At 43.3% G+C, this 15,737-nt stretch overlaps 1 protein-coding gene across 10 annotated transcripts in view; it reads left to right on the top strand.

Moving 5' to 3' along the window:
- PPP2R5E (protein phosphatase 2 regulatory subunit B'epsilon) overlaps window positions 1-15,737 on the top strand; it is a 136,416-nt gene that overhangs the window by 24,024 nt on the left and 96,655 nt on the right. For 3 of the 10 annotated variants that reach the window (XM_039535010.1, XM_039535011.1, XM_039535009.1), the window contains exon 3: window positions 5,605-5,768. In XM_039535010.1, the coding sequence (XP_039390944.1) occupies window positions 5,612-5,768 (157 nt within the window). In that variant the 5' untranslated portion in view covers window positions 5,605-5,611. Of the gene's footprint in view, window positions 1-1,616; window positions 2,361-5,604; window positions 5,769-15,737 lie in introns of those variants that run through there. The other 7 variants (XM_039535016.1, XM_039535017.1, XM_039535014.1 and 4 more) reach the window with 5 other exon arrangements.

Raw genomic sequence — 15,737 nt, 5'->3', positions numbered from 1 at the left:
GCAATGAGAAGAGTGAAGCTTTAAATCTTTCATGGCTCTCACACTAAGTCAGTTTCCTAGCAAGGAAGCTGGCAATCAGCTCCTCAACGATTCCTGTATTTAGTGTGGCACTACTGTATACTCCTTGACTATTGGGGAGACAATTATAAAGAACAAATGGGATGAGGGAAGACAAACGGAAAATGAGGCAAACATCATCTATGTGGCCTTAATACTAGTAGCTACCATGATTTTCAGTACGTTATCCATGCTTACGAACTAACAACGTGTACTTTTTAGTAACTCACATAAAAAAATTAATTCACTCCTCTTAAATAGTTCAAAGAGCATCTTTTAAAAAAAATACCTGTTAGAGGAGCAAGTGAAGGTGGGAGAGGGAGGATGAGTACCTATATATATTAACAGTTGTTATAGCATTATACTCCCAGCTACTTTCTTGTGAAATCAGTAAGGTTTGACCTTACTTTATCATAGATTATCAGGGTTGGAAGGGACCTCAGGAGGTCATCTAGTCCAATCCCCTACTAAATCACCCCAGCCAAGGCTTTGTCAAGCCTGACCTTAAAAACCTCTAAGGAAGGAGATTCCACCACCTTCCTAGGTAACCCAGTCCAGTGCTTCACCACCTTCCTGGTGAAAAAGTTTTTCCTAGTATCCAATCTAAACCTCCCCCACTGCAACTTGAGACCATTACTCCTTGTTCTGTGAGAGCAAGGAATAACTCTGTCAAAATCATGGGGGAAACATTGCATTATATTTATAAACACGAGACAATAACTTTCATATTATAGTTAAATATATATAACTATTATTAAAAATACTCACTTTGTTGCACACATATACTTGTACCCATTTAAAAAAAACAAAAAACAATCCTTGGAAAACACCAAACTGACTGCGCTGGGAAGCCCAGGTGCCCTGTACCATAAGATGTGGAGGGCTGGCATAAATCTTATAACTGGGAGAATTCAGCAAGTGTCTTCCCCATTTTTATTTTCACAATGCGCGGGGGGGGGGGGGAGGTTGTTAATACTTTTTAAAAGCAGTTTTATTTCTTCAGTTACAGGATATACATTCACATTTATTCAGCACCTTTCCCCCCAGTCCTTGTCACGTACCCGGGTATGGTGTGGCACTACTACACAGAGAACAGCTGGGCAGCTCAGCTCACCCCACCGCCACACACGTGTGAGGCAGCGACGCTACAGGGGGAGTGGAGGGACGGAGGCAGAACATATTTACCCCGGCTGGGAACCGGCCGGACGACACGGTTCATGGCCCTCCCCTCCAGAGCGGGGCTCGGCCAGCAGCGCCTCCCCGCAGAAGGGCTGTGGAGCGCCCCGGGGGCGCACGGGGCTCCGTCGGGGAGGGCTCGGCTTTACCTTGCAGGCACCCCCTCCTCGCTCGGTTGGGGGCGGCGGGCCTTGCCCTTTCCGAAGGGGGGGGTGTCTCTTTTCGGAGCGCGCCTTCCAGCACAGAGGCCTGGGTCTCCCCGAGCTGCAGGGCCAGGCAGGCAGCGCTACCCGGCCCGAGGCCTTGCCGGCGGCCTGCTCCCTAGGCAGGGAGAGTGGGCGAGGAGCCGCGAGGAGCCCCGTGGAGCACCGCCAGCCCCGGGCCGGACTCCCTGCAGCACCAGCCCCTGGGCGGGGAGGGCGAGCCCAGCTCCGCCTGGCTCAGCGGTAGCGCCCGGTGGGGGCCGCTGCCCCCGTCCCGTGCGGTACCTCTGCCGGCAGCGGCGCTCCCACTTCCCGGCGGCGGCGGCGGGCGCCAATGAGGCGGCGCGTCCCGGCGGCGGCGGCAGGCTGAGTGGGCGTGTGCGGGGGGCGGGCTGTGGGCGGCGGCAGCAGGTTTGGTTGTGTGTGTGCCATGGCCGGAGCCCAGTGAGAGTGGCTGACAATAGGAGCGAGCGAGCCTGAGCGCGACCCCGACACAGCCGGGCCCCCTCGCTTCCCAGCCAGCCACCGGCAGAGGAGGCCGTCAGCGCCAGCCGCCGCGCCCCTCGCCGCGCCCGCCCGCTCTACCGCGGCTCCTCTCCTCTCCGCTCCGCTCGGCCCGCGCCCGGCCGCCCCTCCGCAGGCCCCTCCGCAGGGCTCCGCCGGGAATGTGAGTGAGGCAGCAGCCATCGCAGGCAGGGGGCCGCGCCGAGCGCACGGGACTGAGCGGAGCCCGAGCAGCTGCCTGCCCCTGAACCCGCCGCCAACGCCGCCCTGCGCTGAGGAGGCCGCCGCCGCCGAGGCCTACAGGCTCCTGCAGCTGCAGGGACAGAGCCCGGCGCGCACAACGCTCCGGCCACTGCCGCCAAGCCCGGCTCACTCCGCCTTCTCCTCCTCGGCTCCGAATTCTCTGCCAGGAGGGTCAAGGTAACTTCACCCCCAGCCCCGAGCGGGCAGCGACCCGGCCGCGGCGCGGGGGCTGGGCTGTGGGGAGAGCGGCAGGATCGGGGGGCGCTAGAGAAGATGGGGACCACGGGGCGGGGGTGGTAAAGGACAGAGTCCAGCCGGGTTACTTATCCCCTGGTGGATGGAAATGACATCCCACAACACCCGTCAGAATGCAGCTAATTACACCCCTGCTTTCACTGAGCGCTTAGTGGAGGCGCTTGCTCCTACCTAGCCGCTTGCAGTGACATCCATCGGTATTTTTACATTCACTCGCGTTTCCTCGTATTGTTGTCCCCAGCGGTGACAGTGTCTAGTGAATGTCGCTGTGCATTTACCAAAATACTTAAAAATTTCCAGTTATAAATAAACACTTTCGTATTGAGAAAGCTATAGCTATAAATGCAGTTATCCACCACTTGTGCTGCACTCAATAAATAACCTCATCTCCGCCCCCCCCCCATGGAAATAATGTTTTTCAGTGCATTTAAATGATCATTTAGGAATGTGAAAAAGTGATCAGTGTTTAATGTAATGTTGTTAAGGCTGGATGTAGTCTTGTTGAATTAGAATTAGAATTTAATAATTTATAAATCAGGTGAGAGAAACTGTTAATAAATTTACAGCAGAGAAGTGTGGGTAAAGTGTCTTGCTGACAGAATGATCCTGCAGTTTGAGTGATCTGCTCTAGTCTTTGTTAATGTTGTTAGCAATTCCATTTTGAGACTGTACAAATACATCTGGATAAATGGTTAGATTTTTCAATAGTTACATGTGACAAGGAGATGAAAACATTTTTTTTTTAATGAGGCAAAATAGGACTAACAAGTCTAGACTCTAAGTGTCATTTTTTGTTGATGTTTCCAGAGTCCTGCTGACATAACAGGTAACTTTTTGTGTTTGTATATTTTGAGGGACTCTTCTTCTCTACCCTTACTTAGGAATCATAAATTGGTTTGTTGAGGTGAAAGTATATATCCATTTCTCCATATAGTTTGTCTGACTTTCCCATGAATCTTGCATGGGGCCTTGATGCCATGGTGATGTTGGCATCTGTTACAGTTGGTAAATAACATCTGTTTCAAGTATAGAAGTGTGTTGCTCATAGTCTATTAAATGTAGGATGTATTATTTGGGATAATAATGAAGCCACACCTGAGGAAAAATTAAGTTGATACAATAAGAATTGTTTTTAGATGATGCCAGCTTCACTGTCCAATATCCCTTGATATTGGACAGTGAAGCTTTTTATATATATATATATGAACAAATGAAACCCTCTCAACTTAAATATGTGGAAAATTAATAGCTCTCATCTTTCTAAACATACATACTTTTAAAAAAATCATACTTATAAAGTATTTTGCATAATAAGAAAAATCCAAATAATGTTGATTTAAATTATTTATGAATCAGATCAATCCCCAAATATTTTAACAAAATGAGGACTTCAAGGTGCACTGCAGGTTGCAAAATCATCTCCCATCAGCAATAGTAGTCCTTTAGATAATTGGAATCAATGGCCATTGAGTGCTCTCAGGACCTTCCAAAAACATGCTCTAAGGCCCTGATCCTGCAAACATTTACACACATTTAACTTGACTAATGTGAGTAGCCCCACTGATTAAAGTTGAACACGTGTAAGTGTTTGCTGGATCTGGGGCTAAATCTTTTTTCCTAAATGTGTTCTTTCCACTTCACTGAGAAAATTTGGTATAACTTTTTTAACTGAGAAGGTAAGCCTAGTAAAAATCAAGAATTTGGTTGTTGAATTAACCATTTTAGTATTTTCTTTTAATTTTCCAGAAGTAGCCTGGAATATGCTCCAGAAATATTAGAATGTGAAAAAGGAATGTGCAAAGAGATTTGCAATATGAAAGCTGGATATTTCTAGAGTGGAGAATAAATAAGTGACAGGTTACAGGCTTATCTACACTTAAAAGGTGGCAGTGGCGCAGCTGCATCATTACAGCATGCACTGTAGAGCTTCAGCGAAGATGATACCTACACTGATGGGAGGGCATCTCCCGTCAGAGTAGGTATTCCACCTTAACATAGCTACCGCCTCTCGGGAACAGGTGAGCCAAGACCCCCGACGTAGCACTGTCTACTCGAGAGTTAGGTCAGTATAACTGCATCCGCATGGAGGTGGATTTTCCACACGCCGAGGGATGTAGTCACACCAACATAACTTGCTAGTGTAGACCAAACCCAAGTCTAGTGAATGTTCTTTGGTTTTAAAGCTTAGCAGTATATTTTACTGAACTTAATGTTTCCACAAAACACACACCTTTCTTTATGGATAGTAAACTGAATTTTATTTCTGTTTTTAATTGTCCTAGAAAATAGTTGTGACTTTAGTATTAAAATTCATTATTATTTTTGAGCGCCTAGAAGTGTGCATGATTCTTTGTTAAAACAAGTAAAAGATATTTTGTGACCCAAAAAGCTTATGATCTAAGGTTTTGATCCTGCAGACAGGTCTACGCAGGCATACTCCTGGACCTCTGTCGAGTTCTAGAGACATCAGCTGATCTCGATGGATAGGTAATTGGTATATCTCCAATTATTACCTATCTCCTAGAACTGGAAGGGACCTCGAAAGGTCATCGAGTCCAGCCCCCTGCCTTCACTAGCAGGACCAATTTTTTTTTGCCCCAGATCCCTAAGTGGCCTCCTCAAGGATTGAACTCACAACCCTGGGTTTAGCAGGCCAATGCTCAAACCTCTGAGCTATCCCTCCCCCACAGGTGTCTACGTATGGATCTGATCGCAGAATCAGTGCCTAAATTCAGACATGATGTAACAAGTGAGGACCATAGACAAAATGGAGAGGATGGACAATAATTACAATAGTACCATGAAGCTACACCTCTACCCCGATATAATGCAACCCAATATAACACGAATTCGGATATAACGTGGTAAAGCAGCGCTCTGGGGGGCGGGGCTGCGTACTCCGGCGGATCAAAGCAAGTTTGATATAATGTAGTTTCACCTATAATGTGGTAAGATTTTTTGCCTCCCGAGGACAGGGTTATATAGGGGTAGAGGTGTACTTCATAAGACCTATATGTAAATTGATGAACCATCTCTCTTTGATGTCAGAAGTGGGTTTTTAGGAGAGATGTGAATGAGGAGAAGGAGGTGGCTCTTGACAAACTCATTTAATCTTTACCTGTTTTCATCCACTGGGAATGTATTTATAATGTGTGTTTCCCTTCAGTAGGGATATGTCCTCAGCACCAACCACTCCTCCGTCAGTGGATAAAGTAGACGGATTTTCTCGGAAGTCCGTCAGAAAAGCCAGACAGAAGAGGTCACAAAGCTCCTCCCAGTTTAGGTCTCAGGGCAAGCCTATTGAATTAACTCCTCTGCCTCTTCTAAAAGGTAAGGCTCAAGACCAGTTATATGATTAAAACATTTTTATTTTACAGCAGACATCTAAATTCTGCTAAAAAGTATTGTTGTATCAGAAATTTGAGGGGGAATTTGGCCTGTGAGTGAGAAACAGTTCATGCCATACAAGTATTTATTAAGCTAAAAAAATTGGCATCAGTTAATATATTTAAAATGAAAACTTGCATCTATGAATGGTTATGTGTTTACTGTTTGCAATACTTGTGGAAGTTCTGAATGCTAATACTAACAGAACCATTTCTGGCAGTCTGAAGGCACACAAGCTTTTTGCACATATTTTAGGTTATCAACCTTTTAACATTTAATCCAATGTGGCAATAGTTTTTAAATGAGATGATTCATTAGCAGGTTTGAACAATATTAATTTAGCATTGAATTCTCTGATCTGCCAAGCACTTTCTGCAGGGAGCTAAGTGCTCTCAACTCCCACTGATCTTTAGTACAAGTCTGGGGGGCAGTGCAGTTTTTAGAATTATGTCCTTGCAGAGAAAAGGACCTGTGTATTTTTCATTTTCTCATTCATTCAGCCTTGCAAAACTGTTTTTGAAGAGGCTTATGTGGTCAAATGCAGATTTCTACATTTTATCATTCTCTTTGTTTACAAGCGAAGAAAATAAGTACAGTTAACTAAAGTTAATATTAGAGTTGGTCATTGTGGTAGTTGATATTGGAGTTCATAATTCTGGACATTGTCAAGGGTTAGTAGGTTTAGGCCTATCACCTTTTTATTGTTTTGCAGATATGTACATTTCCCACGTCCCTTCTCTCTACCTGTCTGATACTTTTGTAATTAGTCAAAATATTTAAATATGTAAAGGACCTGCTCTGACCAGAATCCTGCCACCCTGTTTGCTCACAAGAATGCAGTAGACACATGAAAAATACACACATATATGCATCTATCAACTGAGAGAAAAACAGGTTGCCTGAATTCTTGTTAGTGGGTTACTCAATGGAGTTGTCATTTATTTAACATGTCTGAGAACTTTTTTTGTGGAGCTACTAGAGTTTTTAATATCAGGAGCCAAATACTATTTTAAAAAAATTATTTTAATGGTAGGTTAAATTTTCGGCCTGTCATCCTTGACACTTTCCTTTTGAAATACCTACGGCTCTGGTTCATAAAGAGGGACAATTTGCCCTTTGGTTAAAATGACTAAAATTTGGAAATTAAATAGATATACATTTTATATAAAAATGAGCAAACTGTTGCTGCTACTGTTATTTCTTATTTGTATTGCAGTGTTTCCTAGTGATTCATTCAAGGAAGTCACTAGGTACTTTATGCACATATAACAAAAATGTGGTCCCTACTATCTAAGGCCCCAGCCCAGCAAACACTTACTCATGGTAGTCAAGTTAGGAATGTATGTATACCCATTGAAATCAATGAGGTTACTCATGCTGGTCAAGTTAAGAATGTGTGTAAGTGTTTGCAGGGTTGGGTCCTAACTGTAACTGCAAGAGACAATGTGTGAATCTGACAGACATGGAGCACTAAGTATTGGTGAGAGATTCCGATTAGTGTAATAAGCAGTAGTAACAGTGCCCTGTCTTACAAACTGAAGATTTGATCTTGTAAGTTATTTCTCGTTGATTTGATGGGGAGGCTTTCATGCTGACACAAGGGTCCACCTGTGATGATTCATTTGTGGGATTTGGGCCTAATACTGCAGCTTCAGATAGGTTATATCCCTACTGAAGGGACACCATCAACTAAAATTCACACTTTTGCTAGAATATGCTTTACCTATTATTGTTACCAGTAATACCCAAAATTACTAAAGCTGAAAGGAGTGAAAAATATGAATATATATTTAACTTTTATTTACCATGTGCATTGCCAACCCTTCATGTATAGTCAGTTTCACTGTTTCCCTTGGATAGGCTGTTAGGTCCCAATTCTGCAAACTCTTTGGCTTGTCTTTAACTTGAAACACAAGGATAATTCCATGGACTTCAGTAAATTTCCCATTGACTTAATAATTTCCCCTTTTGTTTGTATGGTTCTCTCGAATAGGAATAAGAACATTAATAAGAGCAGGTGATTTAAGATATTGGTAGATTTTATGGATTCCTATATGGCAGGGGTGGCCAAACTTAGTAACTCTCTGAGCCACATATGACAATCTTCAGAAGTTTGAGAGCTGGGGCACGCCTGCTGGGAGCTGCTGGGGGAGCTGCTGCTTTTTCTGATGCCTGTCCATGAAGAGCTAATACCTGGGAGCTGCAGGGAAGAGCCACTGAGGGACAGGCTCTGACTCCGTGGGTGCTGGAGCACCAATGGGGAAAAAAATGGTGGGAGCTCAGCACCCCCGTGGATCAGCTCCTCTCCCTCCCCCAGCGCCTCCCAAGGGGGCGTGATTCAAGCTCTCGGGGTGGGGGACCTTTAAATTGTGCCCCCTCATTCTCAGCAGGCACCAGTCATCTGTGGCAGAAGCCCCTAGCCCCACCAGCCTACTGTAGGGAAGAAGCCCAAGCTCCCTCTCCCCCGCCCCGGTCTGATAGGTGGAGAATTGGGGGGTGTTGGGGGCTCCGCAAGCCGCACCTCTACTGTAAAAGAGCTGCATGCGGCTCATGAGCCACAGTTTGACCACCCTGATAGTATAGTGTGGGTTCTGACTACCTTAGAGGCTGCCTTCTTGCCATTTAAAAGGGGCTGTTGAGAGTGTCAGAGCTGATAGTCCCCCTAGATTTGGGAGCTTGTGGGAGAGCAGTCTCAATGGAGAGACCTCATCTCTGGAATTTATATTCCCATCTCAATCCAGTAATCCAACAACACAGTTTTAATTTGTTGATCTTCAAGTCTTGTCTGTTTAATCATGAAAGAATTGGTTTTGCTTGTGTGGTGTGTGATTGTTTGTTTGTTTGTGTGGTTTTTGTTTGGAGGTTATTTTGTTTTAATTAACATTGGGTTGCCTCACACATTGTGTTGGTCTTGTAAACATATCTAGAAGTAGATCAATATGGGTGCAAGCTACAAAGGAGAAGTTGGTGGGAAGAAGGTAGAAAAATATACTGTATATATATTTTAAATATCAAGCACTGAAACCTAACCAAAATGCTGCTAGACTTTCCAGACTCTTTCCAGTGCTGCCTTATACTCGTATGTGCGCTTAAGGATGCACCGAGTGGTGTACACTGAAATTGGATAGGAAAAGAATGTAGTGCACACTGTTTTTTCTGTCATTAAAAATGTGTCTAGTTTCATCAAGTAAAGCAATTGATTTCTCAGGGAAGATGAGGTACGTGACAAGTGTGAAGTTTTAAGTTCAAACTAATTTGTATTACCAGGACACATGTAAAGTACTTCAGGAATAAACACTCCCCCCCACCCCATTCCATATTCTTTGATATGTTACTGTAATTCTGTTTTCTGCTCTTTGTTTTTTCCAAGGGCAGATCTACACTTAAAATGCTGTAGTGGCACTGCTGTAGCACTTTGGGGAAGATGCTACTACACTGACAGGAGAGCTTCTCCTATTGGCGTAGTTAATCCACCTCCATGAGAGGCGGTAGCTGTGTCAATGAGAGAAGCCCTTTCATTGACATAGCGCTGTCTACACCATGGATTAGGTCAGTATAACTGCATCACCCAGGGGTGTGGATTTTTCACACTCCTGAGTGACGTAGTTATACCGATGAAAGTTTATAGTGTAGACTTGGCCTAAAACTATTTCACATTTAGGCTGACAACAACAACTTTCAGTTCAAAGATTAATTTTAATTTTGGAAAAGTTTTACTTTGCCCAAAACAGAGGGAAAGTCCTCCTTCACCAATCGCAATAGCTTTGCCACTGCAATATTATGAAATTTATTAAGGTTCTAATACATTTATCAGATTGTTTAATACCATGGAAACTATTTCTGTAACAGCAAAAAGGAAGCACTGTATACTGAAAACGGAACATTTTGTTGCACGTTCTGTTATTTATATATATATATATATATATATATATATATATATATATATATGATTTATTGTATTGTTTTCTTTATAGGTGAAGTTTTATTATGATCTTCTTATAAAAGGCTATCTTTAGGCTAAGTGCTGAAGGTGTTACTGAGGCAAAAATCCCATCAAGTTCAATGGGAGTTTTGCCTGAGTAAGGACTGTGGGATGTGGTTTTGGTTTTTCCAAGTACAACCACATTTGATCTCTTCTTTGTCTTATCATAAGAATATTATTTATCTTCCCTCATTATTATGTCATAATCCCCAATCCTGCAACAATCACATGTATATATTATTATTATTATTATTTTATTATAATATAGTGAAAAACTTAGCTCTTACCTTAGTATTTCTGTTGATTTCATTGGGAATGGATTACTTTGCATTTATATGGTACTTTTCACTTTAGTTACTTGGAATGCTTTACAAATGTCAATACCATTAATAAGTGCCTAAGCTAGATACTTATTTCTAATGTACGGGTGGAGAAACTGGGGACACAGTGATTCAGTTACTTTCCCCGAGATCACACAGTGCAGTACTGGCACAATTGGGAATAGAGCTAGAACTCCTGACTTACAGTCCTGACATCTCTCCATTAGACAGTCTTCTTGTATAATCATAAATATTTGGGATTTAGTTGTGCTTTTCATCCTCAAATGCTAACTAAGATACCGGTCCTGCAATTGAATCTGCATATGTAGAACCTTGGGACCCTTTCAGAGGCTCATTGACTTTAGTGGCCTCCTTGTGGGCAGAAGGGTCCATCTATATCAGAGGTGGGCAAACTATGGCCTGTGGGCCACATCCGGCCCGCAGGACCCTCCTGCCCGGCCCCCTGAGCTCCTGCCCTGGGAGGCTAGCCCCTGGCCCCTCCCCTGCTGTTCCTCCTCCCCCGGCTATAGGTGCAATGCTCTGGGTGGCGGGCTGCGAGCTCTTGCCATGCAGCACAGCTGCAGAGCCCGGGCTGTAGTGCCACCAGCCGCTGGTGCTCCAGGCAGCGCGGTAAGGGGGCAGGGAACCGGGGGGAGTTTGGATACAGGGCAAGAGAGTTCGGGGTGGTGGTCAGGGGGCAGGGGTGTGGTTGGCGTCGGGGCTGTCAGAGGACGGGGAACGGGGGGGTTGAATGGGTGCAGGGGTCCCGGGGGGCAGTGAGGAAGGAGGGGGGTGTTGGAAGGGGTGGTGGGGGACAGTCAGGGGCAGGGGTTCTGGGGGCGGTCAGGGAGGAAGGGGTGGGTGAATAGGACAGGGTTCCCGGGAGGGGCAGTCAGGAATGAGAGGAGGGGTTGAATGGGGCGGCGGGGGGCAATCAGGTGTGGGGGTTCCAGGGACGGTCAGGGGACAGGGAGTGGGGGTGTGTGTGGATGGGGCAGGGGTCGCGGGAGGGGGCCATCAGGGGTAGAGAAGGAGGGGGCAGGGGCCAGGCCATGCCTGCCTGTTTGGGGAGGCACAGCCTCCTCTAACCAGCCTTCCATACAATTTCCAAAACCCGATGTGGCCCTCAGGCCAAAAAGTTTGCCCGCCCCGATCTACATACAAGGATTATGGCCCCAATCCTGAACTCTGTGCTTTACCCCTGTGAGGCAGGCAGGTATTATCCCATGTCTTAAACTTTTACAGTTTTATTTTAAATACTTGTAAACATTACTTCATGGGTTTTCTTCAAATCTGTGGTGAAACTCCATCCATTTTCCTGCTCTCTTGTTACTGCATGTGGATTGTTTAAATTGAATTTTTGCATTTGTATATCTGATGGTTATGGAGTGTCTGTTAAAAATGTCTTTAGCTGTCTCTAAAATTTGTGTGCTTTTGGAACATTCCATAAGTGAACTAAATTCCCTTTTTTTGAAACATTTAATATTTGTCTGTTGACTGGGTGTGCTTCTTGATCTCAAAGGCCCTATCGTTCATATCAGCCTAAAAAAATAAAGCTTTGAGGCTTCTTCCATTTTAATTTATATTCTTTTTGCTGTCATGATATCTTGGATGAAAGGCTAAAAATGGAAGTTAATTGTGAGTGATGTGAAGAATTGAACATCCACAGAAATTATGTAATTTTCTTCCGTATCTCTGGTAATGTTAAATATGTGTGTAATTTTTTTCCTTTTATTTCATTTTCCATTATGTATTCACAGGTAAATAGGTATAGTATAATGGGATACTCCATATATTCACTGGTTTAAGTTGCTGTGTAGTGAGGAGACTGTTTTCTTCATTAGGCACTGTATTCCTTTTGAGAAGATGCTAAGATCGATTGCACCTTTCCTTTTTTAAAGTCATTGTTTTTTTTAGATGAAAGGTAACTCATATTCACCCAGTCTCTTCCATCAAATCTTTGTTCTTTCTTTGGCCCATTCCTTCAAAGACTTAGTTGTGTGTAACTTCACATGTGAGTAGTTCAATTGACTCCAATGGGATATCAATAGGAGTGTTTAAAGGATTAGGGTCTTGGTGAGTGACAGGTTAATATTGATAACCTAAACATAAGCAAATGTCCCCACTTATTACTTCATCTTTATTTTTGGGGAAGCCCTGTCCTTATCTTAGAGCAAAGATACAAGGGAACTCAATGATTGGTCAGAGGGAATAACCTCTACCCTTGTTGGTTGTCTCTAGTCTGTAGGGGAATGATTGGTGACTCCAGATATAGAAAAAGGAGCAGCATTTGCCCCTTGGTAAATTGCCTTTAACTAAGTATTAAGTAGGTGGGGTAGTAAAGGTGTGTAGTCTCCCCCCCCGCCACTAGTACTTTTACAGATATCAGCTCCTGATAGGTTTTGGATCAGTGGCTTTTTCTAGTGTATACAAATTTGAAAATGTGCATGTTATCATATTTGGTTGTTTAATGAAGCAGCAGGCTTTTCAGCCTTACATAGAATGTATGAATCTCTGCCATTTTGCAGTATTCTTTGTACTATCATTGATTAGCTTTCTGTTAACGTTTGCATTGCTTGAAAGGTAATTATGATTTAATAGTCCTGTTTTTAAAAAGCCTCTTGACTTTTTTGTGCTGCGTTCTTGTATTGGTATGTCTTACTATTTTTAAGTCACTATTGATTTCTTGAAAATATTGGGAAAAATTCTCCTCTCCAGTCCATGTGGTGGGTCTTAACTGTGATTTTCTTTTTAGAATATCAAGTGTGTACATATGGAGCACTTGTACTAATGTCAGTTTTGTGCATATAAGGAGCACAGTCTACTTGTGTTGGGATCTTCCTAGAGAACTGGAGAGGAGAGATGCTTTCCAAATATTTTTCAGCAATTTTAAAACAAAAAGGAGAAGTAACAGGTGTGGCTGTACAGCATTATTGTTTGTATTGCTGATTTCTTTGTGCTAGTTATTTAGTAAACACATCGGAAGAGATGGTCCCTGCCATGAGGAGCTTGCAGTGTAATTTAACATAAGTAAGGTTATGTTTATGTCACGGAGGTCATGGAAGTCAAGGAACTTCCAGAGACCTCCATGACATTCTCTGCTTCAGCCCAAGGGACTGCGGGACTCCAGAGCTAGCGGGCAGCGGGCCCCTGGCAGGGTTCCAGTGACAGGTGACAGACTCCTGAGGGGGTCCTCCTCAGGCTTCCAGTGACGGGCGACAGCCTTGTGCTGGGGGGTGGGGAGAGAATGCCTTGGGCTAGAGGCTCTCAGTGTCCTGTTTTCTTTTTGGGGAAATATGGTCACTCTGCAGCTCCCAGCCGCTGTAGGAGGAGGGGGAGCCCCCTGCAGCTTCCAGCTGCCACAGGCAGAGGGGAAACCCCAGCTCACAGCCACCAACCTGTGGTGGGGAAACCATGGAGCCGCAGCAGCAAAAGTCACAGACAGGTCACAGCTTCCATGAACTTTTGTTTATTGCCCATGACATGTCCGTGACTTTTACTAAAAATAACCATGACAAAATCTTAGCCTTAAACATAAGACATGGCCAGTGAGTGTGGTGATTAGTAGAGAGGAGGAGGTAACAGCAGTAGGTTAACTTGGTAATTATAAGTTAGTTTTGTGGACTGTTTGATTAATTTAAGTCTTTAAAAGTAATGAGTTATTGTAGTTTAAAAAAAATTATTTTGGCGCCTGATCTAGCTGTCGTCACTAGTTGACTGATATTTTGTAACGGGGGGGATTGAGGGATGATATGGAAGTATAAGATCAGTATATTCCCAGTGTTAAAATAGGGAATTTAATTAAGCATTCTAATACAAAATTGTATTCAGAAAATGTCTGCTGCTGACAGTGTATGATCAGAAAGATAATTTGAAGTTGTATATTAGTTAGAGAACTGATATGTTTTCAGATTTTGATTAAAACAGTGAAATGTACATAACATTTGCATTCTTAATCCCTTATCTATTTTATGCTGTTTGTTGTAAACAGTAGTTAGATATAAATGTTATAGTTTAAGTTGTGGCAGGGAAACATAATTCTTAAATTACTTTTTTTCCATATGCTCAGGAACAGCTCACAGGATAAATTGTATCTCTTGCCTTGCAGTGTACTTAAAACTAGACTGCCTTGCAATGTATTTAAAACTAGATTTAAACCAGGAAAGTGTAAGGCACATTCTTCTGTGCCACCGAAGCCCATTTTGCCCTGGGGGAGGGGAACAACTTTAAAGGTGTCGTAAAGCTTGTGGGCATGGGTGATAAAGTACACTGTATCAGTTCTCACAGTGGAGAGATGTAAATAGTGAGGTTTCTCAAAGATCTGTACTGGGACCAGAGCTGTTCAACACATTCATAAATGATCTGGAAAAGTGGGTAAACAGTGAAGTGGCTGGAACCACCTTTTGCAGGCGATAAAAAATTACTCAAGGTACCGGCAGTTAAGTTCAAAGCTGATCGTGAAGATTTACAAAGGGTTCACACTAAACAGGGTGACGGGGAGATGAGATGGCAGATGAAATTCAGTTTTGATAAATTCAAAGTAATGCATATTGGAAAAAATAATCTCAGCTATACATACAAAATGGTGGGTTCTAAATTAACTGTTACCACTCAAGAATGAGATCTTGGAGTCACTGGATAGTTCTCGCAAAACGTGTGTTCAATGTGCGGTGGCAGTCAAACAAGCTAACAGATTGTTAGGAACCGTTATGAAAGGTATAAATAATAAAACAGAAAATTTAATAACCTCTATATAAATCTGTGGTACACACACACACACCTTGAATATTGCATGCAGTAATGGTTGCCCCCTCTTAAAAAAGATATACTAGAATTGGAAAAGATACAGAGAAGGGCAACAAAAGTGATTAGGAGTGTGGAACAGTTTCCATATGAGGAGAGATTAAAAAGACTGGGACTTTTCAGCTTGGAAAAGAGACAACGAAGGGGAGATGTGATAGAGATCTATAAAATCATGAATTGTATTGAGAAAGTGAATAGGGAAATGTTATCTGCACCTTCACATAACACATTAATTGGTGGGAGGGGGGGGTCACCCAATGAAATTAATAGCCAGTAGGTTTAAAACAAACATAAGAAAGTATTTGTTTACACAGTGAATAGTCAACCTGTGGAACTCATCACCATGGGATGTTGTAAAGGCCTAACGTATAACTGGGTTCAAAAAAGAATCAGTAAGTTCATGGAGAATAGGTCCATCTATGGATGGATTACTTGATGATTGCCTGTTCTGTTTATTCCCTCGGAGGCACCTGACATTGGCCATTGTCGGGCTAGATGGACCATTGGTCTGACCCAGTATGGCCTTTCTTATGTTCTAAGGCAGGGGTTCTCAAACTGGGGGGTGGGACCTCTCAGGGGGTTGCAAGGTTATTACATGGGGGGGGTCATGAGCTGTCAGCTTGCACCCCAAACCCCACTTTGCCTCCAGCATTTATAATGGTGTTAAATATATAAAAACATATTTTTAATTTAAAAGGGGGGGTCACACTCAGAGGCTTGCTATGTGAAAGAGGTCACCAGTACAAAAGTTTGAGAACCACTGCATTAAAAACACCTGAAAGATATGATGATGATGATTTTCTTTAA

This window comes from Mauremys reevesii, linkage group 4, assembly GCF_016161935.1.
Source record: "Mauremys reevesii isolate NIE-2019 linkage group 4, ASM1616193v1, whole genome shotgun sequence".
Taxonomy (NCBI): Eukaryota; Metazoa; Chordata; order Testudines; family Geoemydidae; genus Mauremys; species Mauremys reevesii.
This window is presented reverse-complemented; position numbering and strand designations above follow the sequence as displayed.